The sequence below is a fragment of the Acomys minous genome (assembly GCF_964271855.1).
Source record: "Acomys minous genome assembly, chromosome: 11".
Classification (NCBI taxonomy): domain Eukaryota; kingdom Metazoa; phylum Chordata; class Mammalia; order Rodentia; family Muridae; genus Acomys; species Acomys minous.
Window position 1 is genome coordinate 101,850,239 of NC_140492.1, and position 15,875 is coordinate 101,866,113.

The 15,875-nt window shown below is 41.5% G+C and overlaps 1 protein-coding gene across 2 annotated transcripts in view; it reads right to left on the reverse strand.

Annotated features, from left to right (window-relative positions):
• Positions 1 to 15,875, reverse strand: part of AP3B1 (adaptor related protein complex 3 subunit beta 1) — a 208,584-nt gene that overhangs the window by 93,882 nt on the left and 98,827 nt on the right. For both annotated transcript variants that reach the window (XM_084800657.1, XM_084800656.1), the window contains exons 14-15: positions 12,039 to 12,148; positions 4,372 to 4,548 (exon numbers count right to left, since the gene is read on the reverse strand). In XM_084800657.1, the coding sequence (XP_084656783.1) occupies positions 4,372 to 4,548; positions 12,039 to 12,148 (287 nt within the window). The remainder of the gene's footprint in view (positions 1 to 4,371; positions 4,549 to 12,038; positions 12,149 to 15,875) is intronic.

Sequence of the window (15,875 nt, forward strand, 5' to 3'; positions counted from 1 at the left end):
TCCAAATTTAAGTACCCTTTATTCACTTTGAATTGCTGTTAACCATTTTAACCAAACCCATGCTGAGTCTTCATGCCTTGTCCCAAGAATTCTAGACATCAGCAACTATAGCAAGCACAAAGTCTTTAGCTTTCCACACACACTGACACCATTTCCTTATGAACACCCCAACACTGTTGTCCACTGGGTATTTTTATCTAACTCTGTTCTCCACTAACTAACAAAAGAGGGATTACGCCAACTTTTTTGTAATAGAAAAAGCCCAATTGTGTGGGTTTCTTCCTGAAACGATTGATTATTGGTAGCTGAACTTTTTCCCTTACTATGAAGTCATTTCCCCTAAGAAAAATCTAGCAGTTGACTAGAAATGTGAACCTTGGGCTCAAATGAAAATGAGGAAGCACCATGGGCTGAGCCCGTGAGCCAGGATGCCCTCACCTCACCCCCACAATCCCGCAGAGGAGGCTGTTAGCACCGTGAGCCAGGATGGTCTCATCTCACCCCCACAGTCCCACAGAGTAGGTTGTCAGCACTGTGCCACTGCTTGTTTTGAAAATGTGCATTTGCTCTAATTCAGATGCCATGGTCCAGAGAAATTCAGGGCCAATGTAACTTTTGTGTATGATTTCTTCTGCAAGAAAGAGTGGGTGAAAGCAGAAAAATGGACCCAGCAAACATGCACCTCAGACATCTACCTCAGATGCTGACATCTGCATGCTGTGAGCCTCGCTCCTCATGCATCTTCCCTCCTGACTCCAGGCGACTCTCATTACCGACATCTAACCGAAGAGCAGAGCCATCAGTGCATGCTTCCTCACGCAGCCTCGGCTTCATTTCAGAGTCTGGACTCATGATGATTTCTAGGTATTTCTTAAGAACCATTACATAGAAAACTGTGGGTTTGTTTTTTATTAGGTCCTCACTTGAAAAACATATAGCTTTTTGAGCACTGTGATTTGAGCTCCATCTGCCCAGCAATTCCCATGCTAGGTGTGGTGTGCTTTTGTTTAGCAGGATGATTTTTAAGAAAACAAACACTGCATAATAAAAGGCTAAGTTACTTTAAGTCCTGGTCCAACCACTGAGCAAAGTGTCAGGCACAGTTTTGACCTGTGAGAAAGCCTGCAGTGTATTAGTAATGTCCTGTTCACACTGTGCATGCTCCCACTGCTGACGCCGCACGGTTCTAGGGTAGTCATCACACACAGCAGATTAGAAACTGCTGCCCCGCCCCCCCAAAAAAAGGTGCCAAGGAAGAGGATGAGAGAAAATATAATCACAACACACTGCATATACGTATGAAATTCCAAGAGAAGAAAAAAATAAATAAACCGATTTCCCAAGGATTCTAAGAAAAAGCTTCAACTGAAAGAGCTGGGATCAGGCTGTGACATGATTTTTAAAAATTAAAATTAAAAAAATACAAATGGAATATAAAGAGTTTTCTCCAGTCCTGAAAAAATAAATAAAAATTTCAAGTCATATTGTAACAGATTTAAAAACATAAAGGAGCTTTAAGCCATACAATGTCAGATTTTAAAATATCACATGAAGCAGCTGTATAATTCTGCTAGTAGACTATATATACTACCTCACGGGTTGAATCCCTGGGTTCAATCCTTAGACAGACACACACACACACACACACACACACACACACACACACACACACACACACACACACACCTCAAAGTAAATGGTAAATGACCTGGACCTGTAGGTTCTTCAGAGGGGACCAGGAGATCAGAAAATAAAGAGGACAGAAGACAGAGAAGATAAAAAAACAGCCGGGTCTTGCACATGGTATGTCTTATAGCAAGCAAGATTAGGAAGTAGAGCGTTTTATATACTGATTGCAGAGGAAGAATAGGGCAGCTGGCCGTAGTCTAACCAAGCACAAAGGGAACACAGGGCATCTCAAGAGCATCAGAGACTGAGCACACAGCAGCCTTGGACTGATAACTCTTTAGGAGGAAAAGCCAAGTTCTTAGGAACAGAAACCTTAGCTCCTTCCAGGCGCTGGCTCCAGCCCTAGACTGGTCTTGCCAGTTCACTCCTGGGCAAAGACAGCAAACTGAAGCTCCCTTTGTCTTTTCATCAGGGCCTCCAAGAAAGCCTTGGGTCAGCCTGCCTCCCCACAGGAAGGATGTTCATTTTCCAAATGTTGTATTGTCAGTACTGGATTACTTTTCATTTCTAAGACAGGGCCTCACCGTGTAGCCCTGGTTGGACTGGGACTCACTATGTAGATGAGCATATCCTCAAACTCAGAGAATCCACCTGCCTCTGCCTCTGCTGCTGCAGGGCAGGGATTAAAGGTGTGTGCCATGCCCATCCAGTTTCATAAATTCTATTTGATTTCTTAAAAATAATTTATATTTCTCTCCAAATACTTATCTTTTTACTCATTATGAGAATGCTTCCCTTTTTAATCACTAATCAAATTTCTAACATTGCTTCAAAATGCTTACCTACAAACCCTAACATGTGACAGAATAGCTTGGGTTTCTACTGGTTTTTCCTTCTCGAAAATTTGTTATATATTCCCAATCATCTATTTTTGAACTGGAGTTTTGTGTGCATGCGTGTGTGTGTGTGTGTGTGTGTGTGTGTGTGTGTGTGTGTGTGTGTGTGTTCGTTCTGTGAGGATAAACAAGTACGGCTTGTAGAGTTTAGAGGTCAATCACGGGCACTATTCCTCAGGAGCCATCCACTTTACTTTTGTTTGTCCTCAGAAATTTCCATTTATTTCTGTTTGTTTGTTTGTTTACTCATTCATTCAGAGAAAGAAGGAGAGGAGGGGAGGGGCCAGAGGAGGCTGGGAAAGGGAGAGGACAGGAGAGCAGAAGAAAAGAGAAGAAAGGAAGAGAAGAAGCAGAGAGACAGCAAGTGTGAGCCGGGGTGACACTGATGTGGAGGTAGGTAGCATCTTGAGTGCTTGGCTCTCTTTCCATCATGTGGTCCTGGGGCTCAGATACAGGCTGTCAGACTTGGTGGCAAGACTCAAACCCTGGAGCCACCTCACCTCCACACACACCTCTCGACTTTTTAAAGTGAGGTCTCGCTCACCTGGAACTCACCAATTCAATTAGGCTAGGCTGAATGAACAGGTAGCCCTGGAGCTACTGTCTTGACCTCCTCAGTGCTGGGACTATAAGCACAGATTGACACACCAGTCTTTTTAATTTTTATTTTTAAATGAGTTCTGGCTATCAAAATCAGGTGCTCAAGCTTGTACAGCAAGAACTTAGCTGGTTCCCGGCATTTCCCTAGCAGCAAGTATAAACATTCTGAAGAAGCAAAATTTATTACTCAACTACTCTCTATGCACACAGATAAATAATAAATCACACACACAAACACACACACACAGACAAACACACACAGCTTACACAATTCAGTGAAAACTCTGGAGAGCTCCAATGGGTTATCAAGATCCCAGGGAATCAGGTCTACAAATAAGTCTGAGGACTTTGTGGAAAGCTGGCTCTAAACACTGGCTGCTCTTACCTACTCCGTTGTAAAGATGGCTAAACTAAACACGTGTAGAAATATTCTTATATTTCAATCAAAACAATCACATCAGTCTCTGGGTTATGAACCACATAACTAAAAATTACTGTCAAGATGGTGGTGTATAAAACTACCTGTTAGTGCTAATTTTCACTCAGTAATTTTCCCAACCTTTTCTTTAAAAAAAAAAAAAAAAAAAGTTAAGAAAGAAAGAAAAAGAAAAAGGAGGGAGTAATACTGGAAACAGGATACAAATCCACAGGACACAACATCTAATTTTATATCATTTAAAAATAATGAACTATATGAAATATTAAAATTATTTTAAAAATCATTGCATTTTGACTATAAGTAGTAATATATACAGAAGTCATCTGGAAGCGTCATACTAAAGCACAGCAGCATACTTCAGAAATGGTGTTCCAAAGCTGTCATGAAGAAGATTTAGCTCAAAGAAAAACAAGAGTGCACCCAAAGTTGCATTCAAATTCACTGAGTAAAAAGACCCTGAACACAGTTTAGAATTTCCAAATGGAGGACTCTATCTAGGTACTGGCTACTTGCCACTATGAAGAAAAGGGCATGGTGATAAAATGACGGTAAGAATAATGAACAGCTTATGTGTAAGTCTGCAGATGCCGGTTAGAAGGACCCGCCCTCATGAACTACAACTGTCGAAGGCCCGACCTCCTCAGATCGTAGTACACACCTCTACAAATTCCGAAATTCCCCGAGCAGTTTCGTGGTTGCGCAAACAGGGCCCAGGGTAGCTGAGTGCAGGGTGACTCATGGGAAGGTCTCGGGCTGGGCTGGATTAAGGGACGCGCCTGTCAGGCAGAATAAGGCTCAGTCTCTTACCTGTTTGGAATTGGTTAAGTACAACTTTGCTCCAAGATTTAAAATCTGCAGTTTCACCAAATCATCTTCACTAGTAAAACTTTTAGCCATTTTCCTCAAAACATCAGGGGCAATTTTAGGAACTCGTTCACAGTTTTCTCCAATTAGCCAAAGAATGCTTGCTCTAGCCACAGGAACCTAGAATGAGAAGCAGATCACACTGTTAGAAATGGGATGGCCACACTGCTCAACATCAGACAGGAAAGCTCAGCACTGCGAAGGTGTCGTGGATTTGCTCACTCACTGAACGTCTGCATCTAGGGGCTGCTCCCACACTGAAGGTCGGCTCCAGTTACCCAGTACAGACACAAAGGTCATCTCAGTAAAGCTGATTTGGGGCTAACAGTGCTGGCTGCTCTTTCGACGGGACCTGGGTCTGAGCCCCAGCACCTGGCACACGGCAGCTCACATCCATATCTAACTCCAGTCCCTGGGGATTGGACGCCACCTCTGGCCTCCACAGGCACCAAGTACACGTGAGCTCATAGACACACATGCAAGTAAAATGCCCCACAACACATTATATAAATAAAAAATTTTAAATGGGTTTCAAAGAAATGCCCTGGAAAGAATTAGACAAGTAAGAACTACTTGTCTAGACTCTAGGTCCCTTCGGAGTCCAGCAAATTCCAGACCAAATCTGGGTGGCTGCAGCCTTTGCTTGTTCTTGTCACTGCTTCATGCTGCTGCGACAGAAGTGGGCTACACCGTACTTTAGTATTATAATTTTTTAAAATAAAGTACACTTCAATATAATTTGTTTTCCTAAAAACTGCTGCCTTGCTACAAATTGGAAACCTTCCATCAGAACCATTAAGGCCAACATTTTAGAGTATGCAAATTAGTTTTATTACTATCTGCTTATTTGTATCCTCCCTTATTCCAAAAGGAATTTGAGAGGGCATGTAAATTAGTTCCTGTGAACATTTTCACCTAGCATAGAAAATATGCTTTTCATACTAAGTGAGAAAGCTGATGGCTGCCGTAAGTGGTAGGTAGCCTGACAAGAACAGACAACACGCCTTTCATCAAGTCCCTTCACAAGGCCTCAAAGTGTCACTGCTTCCTGCAGAACATCACAGATGGTCACAGTGTGACTTCAAAGGAAGAAGGCAAGAATGAGAATCTTTCCATGGCTACAATTTTATCACAATATCAGCCATGTCAAATTCCTTTAAAATATTTGTTTCCTAATAATGATATAATATAAAAATATTATGTCTAAACTGAGTCAGCAAAATTGGAGATCATCAAAAATAGTGGCAAATATGAAGTACGTATTTCGTAACATTGTAACAGCATCAACTTTAATTCATGCTTAAACTGAACTTAGTGACTGAGAGGAAATCAGTCTACTTATGCAATATAAAAGGGCCTAAGGGCTATGTCAAATCTATTCATGCAGTGTGATAAAACTAATACCCTTACTGTATACTGATTTCTGGAAAGAAAGAGGTTATTTCTAATGTTCCAAAGGTTACACTGCATTAAGACCTTACTCCCAATCTATTACTTTAAATTGAACTAAAGAATAGTAATTGAGTGGAGCATTAAGTTCCCAGCCTGGAGCAATTCAAGTGGCTTTCTATAATGAGAGGTACTCTAAATGAAAATATATAGGCATCTCAGAGCTCAGTTATGCTAGATTTGTTTTTCTTAAATATTTTATTATATACTGAAGCTCTAGGAATCAGAATTCTGCAACATAAGATAATTTATTGTCCAATTTTAAGTAATTTTCTTTTGGCAACATACTTAAAATTCTCTTTTGCAACCACAAAATGGAGGTGTTGAAACATTTCAGACATGTGGGAATATTAAGATTAAAACAACAGTATTTTAATACTCCAAGTATTCATAGTAACATTTGAAAGAATTAAAAATCAATGCCAACAATGAGAAAAGTCAAGATGGTAGAGTAATAGGGTTAACATTTGGAATTTTCTAGAACTGAATTTACAAATTCCCAAGCCAACATTTTTAAAATGTAGAAACTTATTTATAAAAAGAAATAATAAAAATATTATAGCAAACTAGCAAACTCTTGGTAACAGTATCTTATCAAAAGTTTCAGAAGCCAGGCAATGGAAACTCCTGCCTACAGCCCCAGCACCCAGCAGATAGCAAGCAGGCAGGAATCCCAGCCAGCCTGGGCTACATGAGACTGTCTCAAAGACCAAAACCGACAATAAAGCCTTAAAACTAACAAGGCCAATATTTTTATGCATTTGGGTGGAATAAGATCTTCGAATTCAATCCTTTCTCTCTCTCTCTCTCTCTCTCTCTCTCTCTCTCTCTCACACACACACACACACACACACACACACACACACACACACACACACAACTAAAACTGGGGGAAAACAAAACACACACACACACAAAAAAACCACTTAACCAAAAAAACCAAAACAAAAAACCAGTTCTCTTGTTCCCCAGCTTTATTCACTTACATAATGAACAGAACAGAGAACTAATAATATTCTCTCTCTCCCTCTCCCTCCGCCCCCCGCGCGCATGCGCGCGCGTGTGCGCACACACACACACACACACACACACACACACACACACACACACAGAGACACACACCCCTACACAGTCCTCTGCTTTTCAATATTCTCAAAGACAAACTGGACAGTAAATGACTGTGCACTATTCTTTACTCTAAATGCCCTGAGAAAACGGTTAAGTGCACTTTTCAAGCCTTCTAAGAAAAGGTAGCTGCCGCTGCCATTTTAGCCCATTAACTTGCCTGCAAAAACAAATGATTTCTTCCCCCCCCCCCCCCCCCCCCGTTATAAAGAGACATCTAGAAAGATTTTACAGATCACTCTATCAGCAGTTCAATTTAAAAGCTATTGTGTTTCAACAACAGCCCACTGCACTGGGCAACAGTCTGAAGTAAATCCTGCAAAATCATCAATTTTATTTAAATTTGTCAAAGGCAGAATCAGTAGACATCTAAACAAGCTGCATACTAACAGCAAGTTGGATCCCAATCGTCTGTATCTGGGCTCAACATGCACTGAAATTTAGATCTGAATTGTATTACAGTGTCAGGGTGCAAGCAGACGGGACTGTGAAACGGCAGCATGCAATGAGGCCTCCAGGCCAATGTGCAGGATGTGCGACTTCAGAATTATCAGCTGCCCTTCCAGAGTAACATCCCACGGGTTCTTTCATGACACCTGTCCTAGGAAACATTATGCAGAATCCCACCAGAGCAATCCTCACAGGTAGTATAGTTTAGCATAGTATAGTCTAGAGCAACTTTACTGGAAAAGCAGAACTCGCTACAAATAAAGGACACGCCAAAGGACAACCTGGTCACAAACAGGACATACAAGGTGACTGCAACAGCCATTACCTCTTCAATCTGGATGAGCTCAAAAAGCAAGACAACGTAAACATTAGTCTTCATATTTTCAACTATGCTACTCCCTAAATAAGCAATGGAATCAGTCTTAATGACAAAATCTATCAATGTTCTCTCCTTTTAAATCTGCACATCTACAATTTGTCACAACTAGCTAACTGCTCAGCTAGACGTTCACAAAAACAGTATGCCACAGGCTCCACCATTAATTCCACTGGAAATGTAAGGACACTGGGGCAGCAACACGGGCAAAGAGTTGTCCACATGTCATGGCTCATCAGTGGTGGTGGCAGCACTGGAGGTGCGAAGCTGAACCTCTGAATCCCCTTGGACCACTGGGAAGAGACAAAGGAAGGTGGAGACCTAGAAAGGGGCTCTCTAAGCCCACACGATCACACGCCGCTCTCTAAGCCCACACGATCACACGCCGCTCTCTAAGCCCACACGGATCACACGCCACTCTCTAAGCCCACACGGATCACACGCCACTCTCTAAACCCACGCGGATCACACGCCACTCTCTAAACCCACACGGATCACACGCCGCTCTCTAAGACCACACGATTACACGCCGCTCTCTAAGCCCACACGATTACACGCCGCTCTCTAAGCCCACATGATCACACGCCACTCTCTAAGCCCACATGGATCACACGCCATGGTTGGAGTTACCTAACTTTACTTCCATGGGTCTCATGGAATCCAGATCCACACCTCTGTGCCCTGTTCTGCTTCCACAACACAATGGCTCCCTGCCTCTTGCTGTTTCCACAACAGCCTGTCCACTCATGGAGGGTACAGGCTCTTTCTTGCTGAGCCCCACACTAAGTCTCACTACACTGCCACATTTCCTTTCACTTCTCCTGGTGGAAGAAAAAAAAGGGGGGTATCCAGGGTGAGGGAGGTCTGGCTTTCAGCTCTAGTATGGCTCCTCTCAGGGAAGCACTGGAGCCTAAGATGCTGCCCTCACAGCTGTGTCAGGCCCTCAGTGAACATGTCAGTACTGTCCTCTGGCCTTTCCTGGGCCAGGCTGGCTTCTCCTGAAATCGCTAGATTTAGGCATTGCCCCTGCATTTCAAAGTGCAGAGCCAGGAGGAGAGGTCCCATTTTAGGCTCTGCTTCTAAGGCTGGCTTGCTCACTGTTAGGCTTCCCAGAAGCCTGGGTAGATTAATAAAGCTGCTCCCCTGCACCCACTTCCTCGAGGCTGCTGTTCATGTGAATCTCTCTCATGACCAGAATGGAGTCCTGAGGCCTGAGACTATCCCTTTCTGACTCAAACTTTTCTCTGCTCCACCCTCACCACACTCCGCTGTTTCTTTCTGACCATGTTTAGTGTTCTGTGAGACACCTGTCCTTGTCAGCTTCCTTCCATATGTCTCATGGACAGCGATACCTCAGCACAGGCTCCACCTCCTAAAGTCCAGGCATGAACAACTGTATGGAGCACTCTTCTAATTATTTCAGTAACCATTTATGCTTCAGAGTTAGCTGCTTCTTTGCTTTACCAGGAAGGGGGTCCTGTTCGATTACCTTCTTATAAGCCTACGTCTACCATTTATTTATTGGATTGAACTTTTTTTGCAACTGGAACTCTTCAAGCATGATTTTTTTTAGGTGTTTATGTTGTTTCATTTTGTTCCTTTACCATTTTGTTTGTTTTCTTTTGTATTTCTTTATTCTTGGGAGGCAGGGACTGGGGAGGCTGCCAACATGTACACATGGAGAGGTCAGAGGACAACTTATGTGTCAGCTCTCTCCTTCCATCCCGTGGATCCAACTCAGGTCACCATGGCAGCGAGCATGGTAACCCTGCAGGGCCACTGCACTGCCCCACTTCCCTTCCCAAAGTTCTTACACAAGATTCTAGGTTCTTGAATTTTGATCTCTTTAAGATTTGTAAGTTCATTTATTGTATATGTGCACACACACACACACACACACACACACACACACACACGCATGCATGTGTGCCTAAGTATGGCACATACGCAAGTACACATGGAGTTCAGAAGAGGGTGTCAGACTCCTGGAGCTGGTGTTACAGGAGGAGGCTGGGAGCTGCCCAACATGGGTCCAGGGATCTGAACTCAGGTCCTATAGAAAAGCAGCAAGTGCCCTTAACCGCTAACCTATCTTTCCATCTTCTTTTGTTTGTTTTATGGAAAAACTACATTTATTCAATAAATTCCTTCTTTGATCTAAAAGAACAGTTTTAGTAGTGGGGTGTAGCTCAGGGGTAGAATGCTTGCCTAGCATGTGTGAGGTCTTAGGTTCCAACCCAACACATAAATGCACATATATATAAACATTTTTACAAGTGTTTTAATGCTCTGTAAAATGATCTAACTTTATTGTTTGAGGTAAAAATATGTAAAATCAAAGTTCCCTTTATATCCAAATACATTTTTCGACACTTTGAAAACATTCAATGGATTCACCCCTCAGAACGGGCATTAGCTATTGAAGAGAGTTTGTGTGTATCTACTAAATCACTGTATTACTCCCTTCCTCAGCACCTGTGTGCCCGTCTACTATACCCAACATCTCACACTCACATACACGTATACAACCGCGAACAGCATATTAGAGCCCCTGCGAGACCACTTTATCGATCCCCCTCCCATTCTCAGTAGACTCTGCTTCTCATATGGTAGGATATCACCGTGTTTTCCACGAACAGGGCTGCGTTTGTTAGTTCCTCTGTGAATTAGCTCTCTCCCACTTTACAATGTTCCTTTTCATGAAGCATTTCTAACTAACATCAAATGTCACTTTCTGTTCACATCTGCTATGTATCTCTCCCCCTGCCTTATTTTATAACCTTTTACTTGATTAAGGTCTTTTGATTGCAAATGACTAACTTCTGACAAAAAGAAACATCAAAAGCAAGCTTCCCGGTACAGACTGCAAGGCGGCCTTTGAGCGGCTAATAGGCCAACGCTCCTGCCCCACAGAAAGCAGGCACAAGCGCCCAACAACCGAACAAGGACATTGCTGAGTCCCAAAGTTTTCTCCCGAGGAAGTCCAAGGCTTGCCTCCGTGCACCTCAGACACGTCCTGGATAAGCACGCACAACCTGAGGCTACCACACCTCCTGCTCTCCTCTCACAACTGCAAACTTCTCTATCATCAACTATTAAAAAAATATAGAAATTCTCCCCACCCAAACCCACTGTTTTCACAAGGATACTACACTTTCAACTTGGTACTTTTAAAACACAAAATAATCACTTTCTTCCCTCCACTTTCTTCTGCTGAGATCTCTGTTACATCCCAATCCACGCATGCCTCTAAGATTACTCAGGGCTTTTAGTTCTCAGTCGGAATTCAACTATGACCCTGTCCTTCCACTGTCTCTGAGTGACTGCTTTTGGATGACACTGACCAACTATTGCTTACACTTAACTATGTATGTAAATGGACACATATACTTTTCTGTGTATGTAGCTCCAAACTGTCCCCATGTGGAGTTTTCTGTGCATATTCATTAGTTGTTACAGCCATGGTTCTTACTAGGACCTATCTCACATCCTTGTCGATGTATATGTCCTCTACAGTGGACACTCAAATTAAGTTGCATGGTACTGGCACATCATTTTATTAAAGCCTCTCTGAATCTGAGAAATTCCTGACTTTTTTTTCTCACTGTTGTAACCCTGACTGGCCTGAAACTCACAATGTAGGCCAGGCTGGTCTTGATCTACACACAGTGGAGACTCACATATGGCACATAAAGTCAGGCATACATGTTTATTTATTTAATATCTATCTATCTACACCTAAGTCCCACCAAGATGGTGCCACCTAATCTCAACACAGCACTGTTGGGCTCATTCTCCTTGTCTCTCCTTCAGGTTTGTAATCCATCCTTTAAGAGAATGCAATCTGGGCTGGAGAGATGGCTCAGAGGTTAAGAGCACTGGCTGTTCTTCCAAAGGTCTTGAGTTCAATTCCCAGCAATCACATGATTGCTCACAACCATCTATAATGAGATCTGGTGTCCTCTTCTGGCCTGCAGGCTTTACATGAAGGCAGAACACTGTATACATAATAACTAAATAAATCTGAGAGGGGGGAGGGAGGGAGGGAGGGAGGGAAGGAGGGAGAGAGAGATGGGGAGGGAGAGAGGGAGAGAGGGAGGGCAGGAGAGAGGGGAGGGGCATCAGAGCTCTGTGAACCATTACACTTTGGGATAACCATTAAACGAAGTATACTTTCCTGAGTAAAGTTCACAAATACAGGGATACTCACAGTGATATTGTCCAAGAGCTTGGCCATATGTTTAATAATTTCACCATGCTGTGCAGGCTGCATTTGCAACAATTTCTTTATAACAACCACACTTTCAGCAACAACTATTTCTAAAAGACACAGAGATTACCACATTAAATATGTATAATCAATTCAATTGCAATCTGCCTGGTAAAATGCAAATTTCAATCAGCAAAGCATCCTTAACAGTTTAAATACACAAAAACTGTAATTATGAGCATACTCTTCAGTGTTTGCGGCCAATGTGTCTTATGCAGAATTCAGTTTAATCTCTAGCCTCTGTAGCTATCTCTTAGCTTTCACAGTCCTTGTCTCGAGTTTGAGCAAAAGTTACACCCCGTTCCACAGTGGATGGTAGCTTTGCCTTTCAGCCAGAATGCCTCTATAATCAAACACCTGCCATCTTAACATTTCCCCCTATTCTACACTAAACAGGGAAGGAAGGAGGATGACCACACCAAACTCTGCCAAAGAGATGTACCCAGAAACTCAAAACAGTAAGGATTAGGAGTGGCAGGAATAGAATCCCCATAAAAACTCTTCATTTCCGTGCCAACGTGAGTGCAACTACAAACTGCCTGCCTGCACGTCTGCTGTAAATCCCTCTGCCTGCCTACCTACCCAACTTAGTACCCTCAGAGGCTGCCCTGCATGCAGAGGCATCATCCAGAATGCTTTGTGGCTTCTCATACTGTTAAGTCGATAGGAGTCAGATGGTCTCTTATCCTTTGCCCTAACCTGCCCACACCTTGTAAACAGTTCCTTCAGGAACTCCCTTTAATCACCCCCTTCAAGCACTCCACCTGCTTCTTGCAGGGACTTTATTTAATACAACTGCTCTGTAAGTGACAACGGAGCAGATTCACAAGAGGAGAGGCGGATCAGTAGCCACCTTTGTGGTGGCACCAGCAGAGACACATGACATCACAGTATCCAAGCATCTGACCTTACAGAGTAACTGTTACATGAACTATTAATTTGTGCTGTCCATGTGAGAACGTGTAGGACTGTTTGTTTGTAGATGTGCTGTACAAGCATTCATGCAGACTTACAGAGGCCAGAAACCAAATATGAGTGTCTTTCTTGGTCATTTTCCACACGTTTTGAGATAGCGTCCCTCACTGAGCCTGGAACTCACTGATTCGACACTGTCTAGCCAGTAAGCCTCAGGGATCCTTCTGTCCTCGCCTCCCAAACTGGCGCACAGACACATGCCACCCTGCCTGCTGGATCTGAACGCAGGCCCCCTGCTTGTACGGCAAGTACTGGCCAACTGAGGCATCCATAAACTGTTATTAATGCCACAGATGCCCCAAAAATAGAAAAAAGAGGACATGCTGTCTTTATGCAGAATTTTTACTTTAAAAACATTAAGAATTTCATAGACATTAGACAATTCTCTGGCATACACTTCAAAGATTTAATTTTACAAAAATATCACAATTTGTACTATTAGATTTTTTTTTATTGAAATATAATACCACTTAAGAATATAAAACAAATTTTACTATACCTATTCATGAGTAAATACACTTATTTCAAACTATATTTTTTCTCTGGGAGTAAATTAATAAATATTAGGGAACTAATATTCAATATTAAGGCTTTAGAATATAATGTAAAGCCGGGCGCGGTGGCGCACGCCTTTAATCCCAGCACTTGGGAGCCAGAGGCCTCACAGATCGCTGTGAGTTCGAGGCCAGCCTGGTCTACAAAGTGAGTCCAGGACAGCCAAGGCTAACACAGAGAGACCCTGTCTCGAAAAACCAAAAAAAAAAAAAAAAAGAAAGAAAAAGAAAAAGAAAAAAAGAATATAATGTAAATATTATATCTTTAGAATATATATTTCACTTATTTTTATTTTATTTTTGAATAAGGAAGTAGAGTTTATATGATTTTTGTCCACATTTTAAGCTAAGCATCTACAGTACCCTTTGAACTCTTAGAATATTGTATAACTATGAGCAAATGCTATTGTATGCAAGACCACTGCTGGGTGCTAAGAGGAAACAAATATAATTCAAGGTAGCTACATATAAATTATACAAGTAATTTGTCTCATCACTTCCGAGTCTACAAGGAAAACTATATTTGGGTAAATAATTAATATGCAAAGAAAATATACTAAATACACCCTTAAAGAATCCAGGATTGGGTATATAATTAATTTGCAAAGAAAGTATTCTAAATATGGTCTTAAAGAACCCAGTAGTTTTAAAATATATAAATATATAATTTATACCACTTTCTAAAATAGGAAAAATATCATATAACAAATTTATACATATGCTGAGACAGACTCAACTATATTGAAATATATACTTGGCATCATGTATCTACTGCTGTTAAATTACCTTCCAATTATTGTTGTCAAAGACCACTACAAACAGCTTAAAGCAGCAGAGTTTTATCCTATAGAGTTCCAGCTCAAAAGGCAAGCATGGGTCTTATGAGTCCAAAAAGACAGGTGATAACAGGGCTCTGAAGGGGCAGAGGAAAACCCATGTCTTATATTTTTCCATTTTCCAGGAGCTGTCTGCCTTCCGTGGTACACTCAATTCTTTGATTTCTGCTTACACAGTCATCAGCCCCTCCAGGGACCCCAGATCACACCACCATTCAAAGAATCGCTCTGTCTCTAGACTCTCAACGGAGATGTTTGCAAAGTCCCCTTTTCCACATGAAGTCAGGCTCACTTACTAGAGAGTACCTAGCAACGGTGATGCACTGCCCTGCACACCACGAGCGCCTGTCTTGCCTTCTTTCCCTATCATTCCCTCGAGTAAACCCACACTCTATGTTACCTGATGGTTTTTGAAAGACTTCAGCACCAGTGTGTTTCTCCACCAGAAATGCAGAATACTAAGATTTTAATTTACAAAAATGTTACATTTTATTTTTGTCCTGTAATATGTCATTTTAAAGATTAATAAGAAAGCAGAGTTAGAACTGTATGGTTTTGTCCATAACTCAAGCTAAGCACCTACAATATACTCTTTGAACTCTTAGAAAATTCTATAACTACAAGCAAATGTAGTTCTGGGCCTTTTCTAGTTTCCCCCCTGTCCTCAACAAAGCATAACCATGCAATATCTAGGAGTCTACTGTCACCCTCATTTTACAGATGAGGTATCTGGGGCACAGGCAGGCTGGCTAATTACTCAAGAGAGCATTAGCATCCAAGCAGGCAGCCTAGCTCTACATAGACACAAATAGCCATCAACAGAGTAAGAGAAGTGACGGGAAAACTGTAACATATTTATTTTATGTTATTATCTCCTTCCATCAAAATGTGAGTGCCATAAAGGCAGGGACTTTTACAAGCTAAATGAATATCTTATTAATCTACTCAACATTTATTAAATATCTCTACAGATTCAAATTCTCACTAAATGCTTACTGAATTATAAAAAAAATAGACAAAATTGAAAACTAATCTCAAATCTAATTCTTTTACTTTATAGTAGGTGCCAACAAGGTTATTCAGACAAACAAATTCTGTTAATATGTTGCCTAAAATAAACTACATAGGCAATTAAATTATCTTAAGTCAATTGAAATGTGAATTTCTCAAACTAAAGAGTCTTATGAAATCTGTTTTTCAAATTAATCTTTCACACCGATAATGGGCTATTTTACAGCAAGCTTCAAGCCTGCTTTGAAAGATTATTTGAAATCCAAGAAAATAAACTTTAAAAAAAATAACCAGTACGTGGCAGAAATAATTACTTTAAAATTAATATAAATATTTCTCATCAGAAAAAAAGGACTAAAAAATAGGTGGGCAGACACTTGTGCTATGCTTTGTATTTAAAA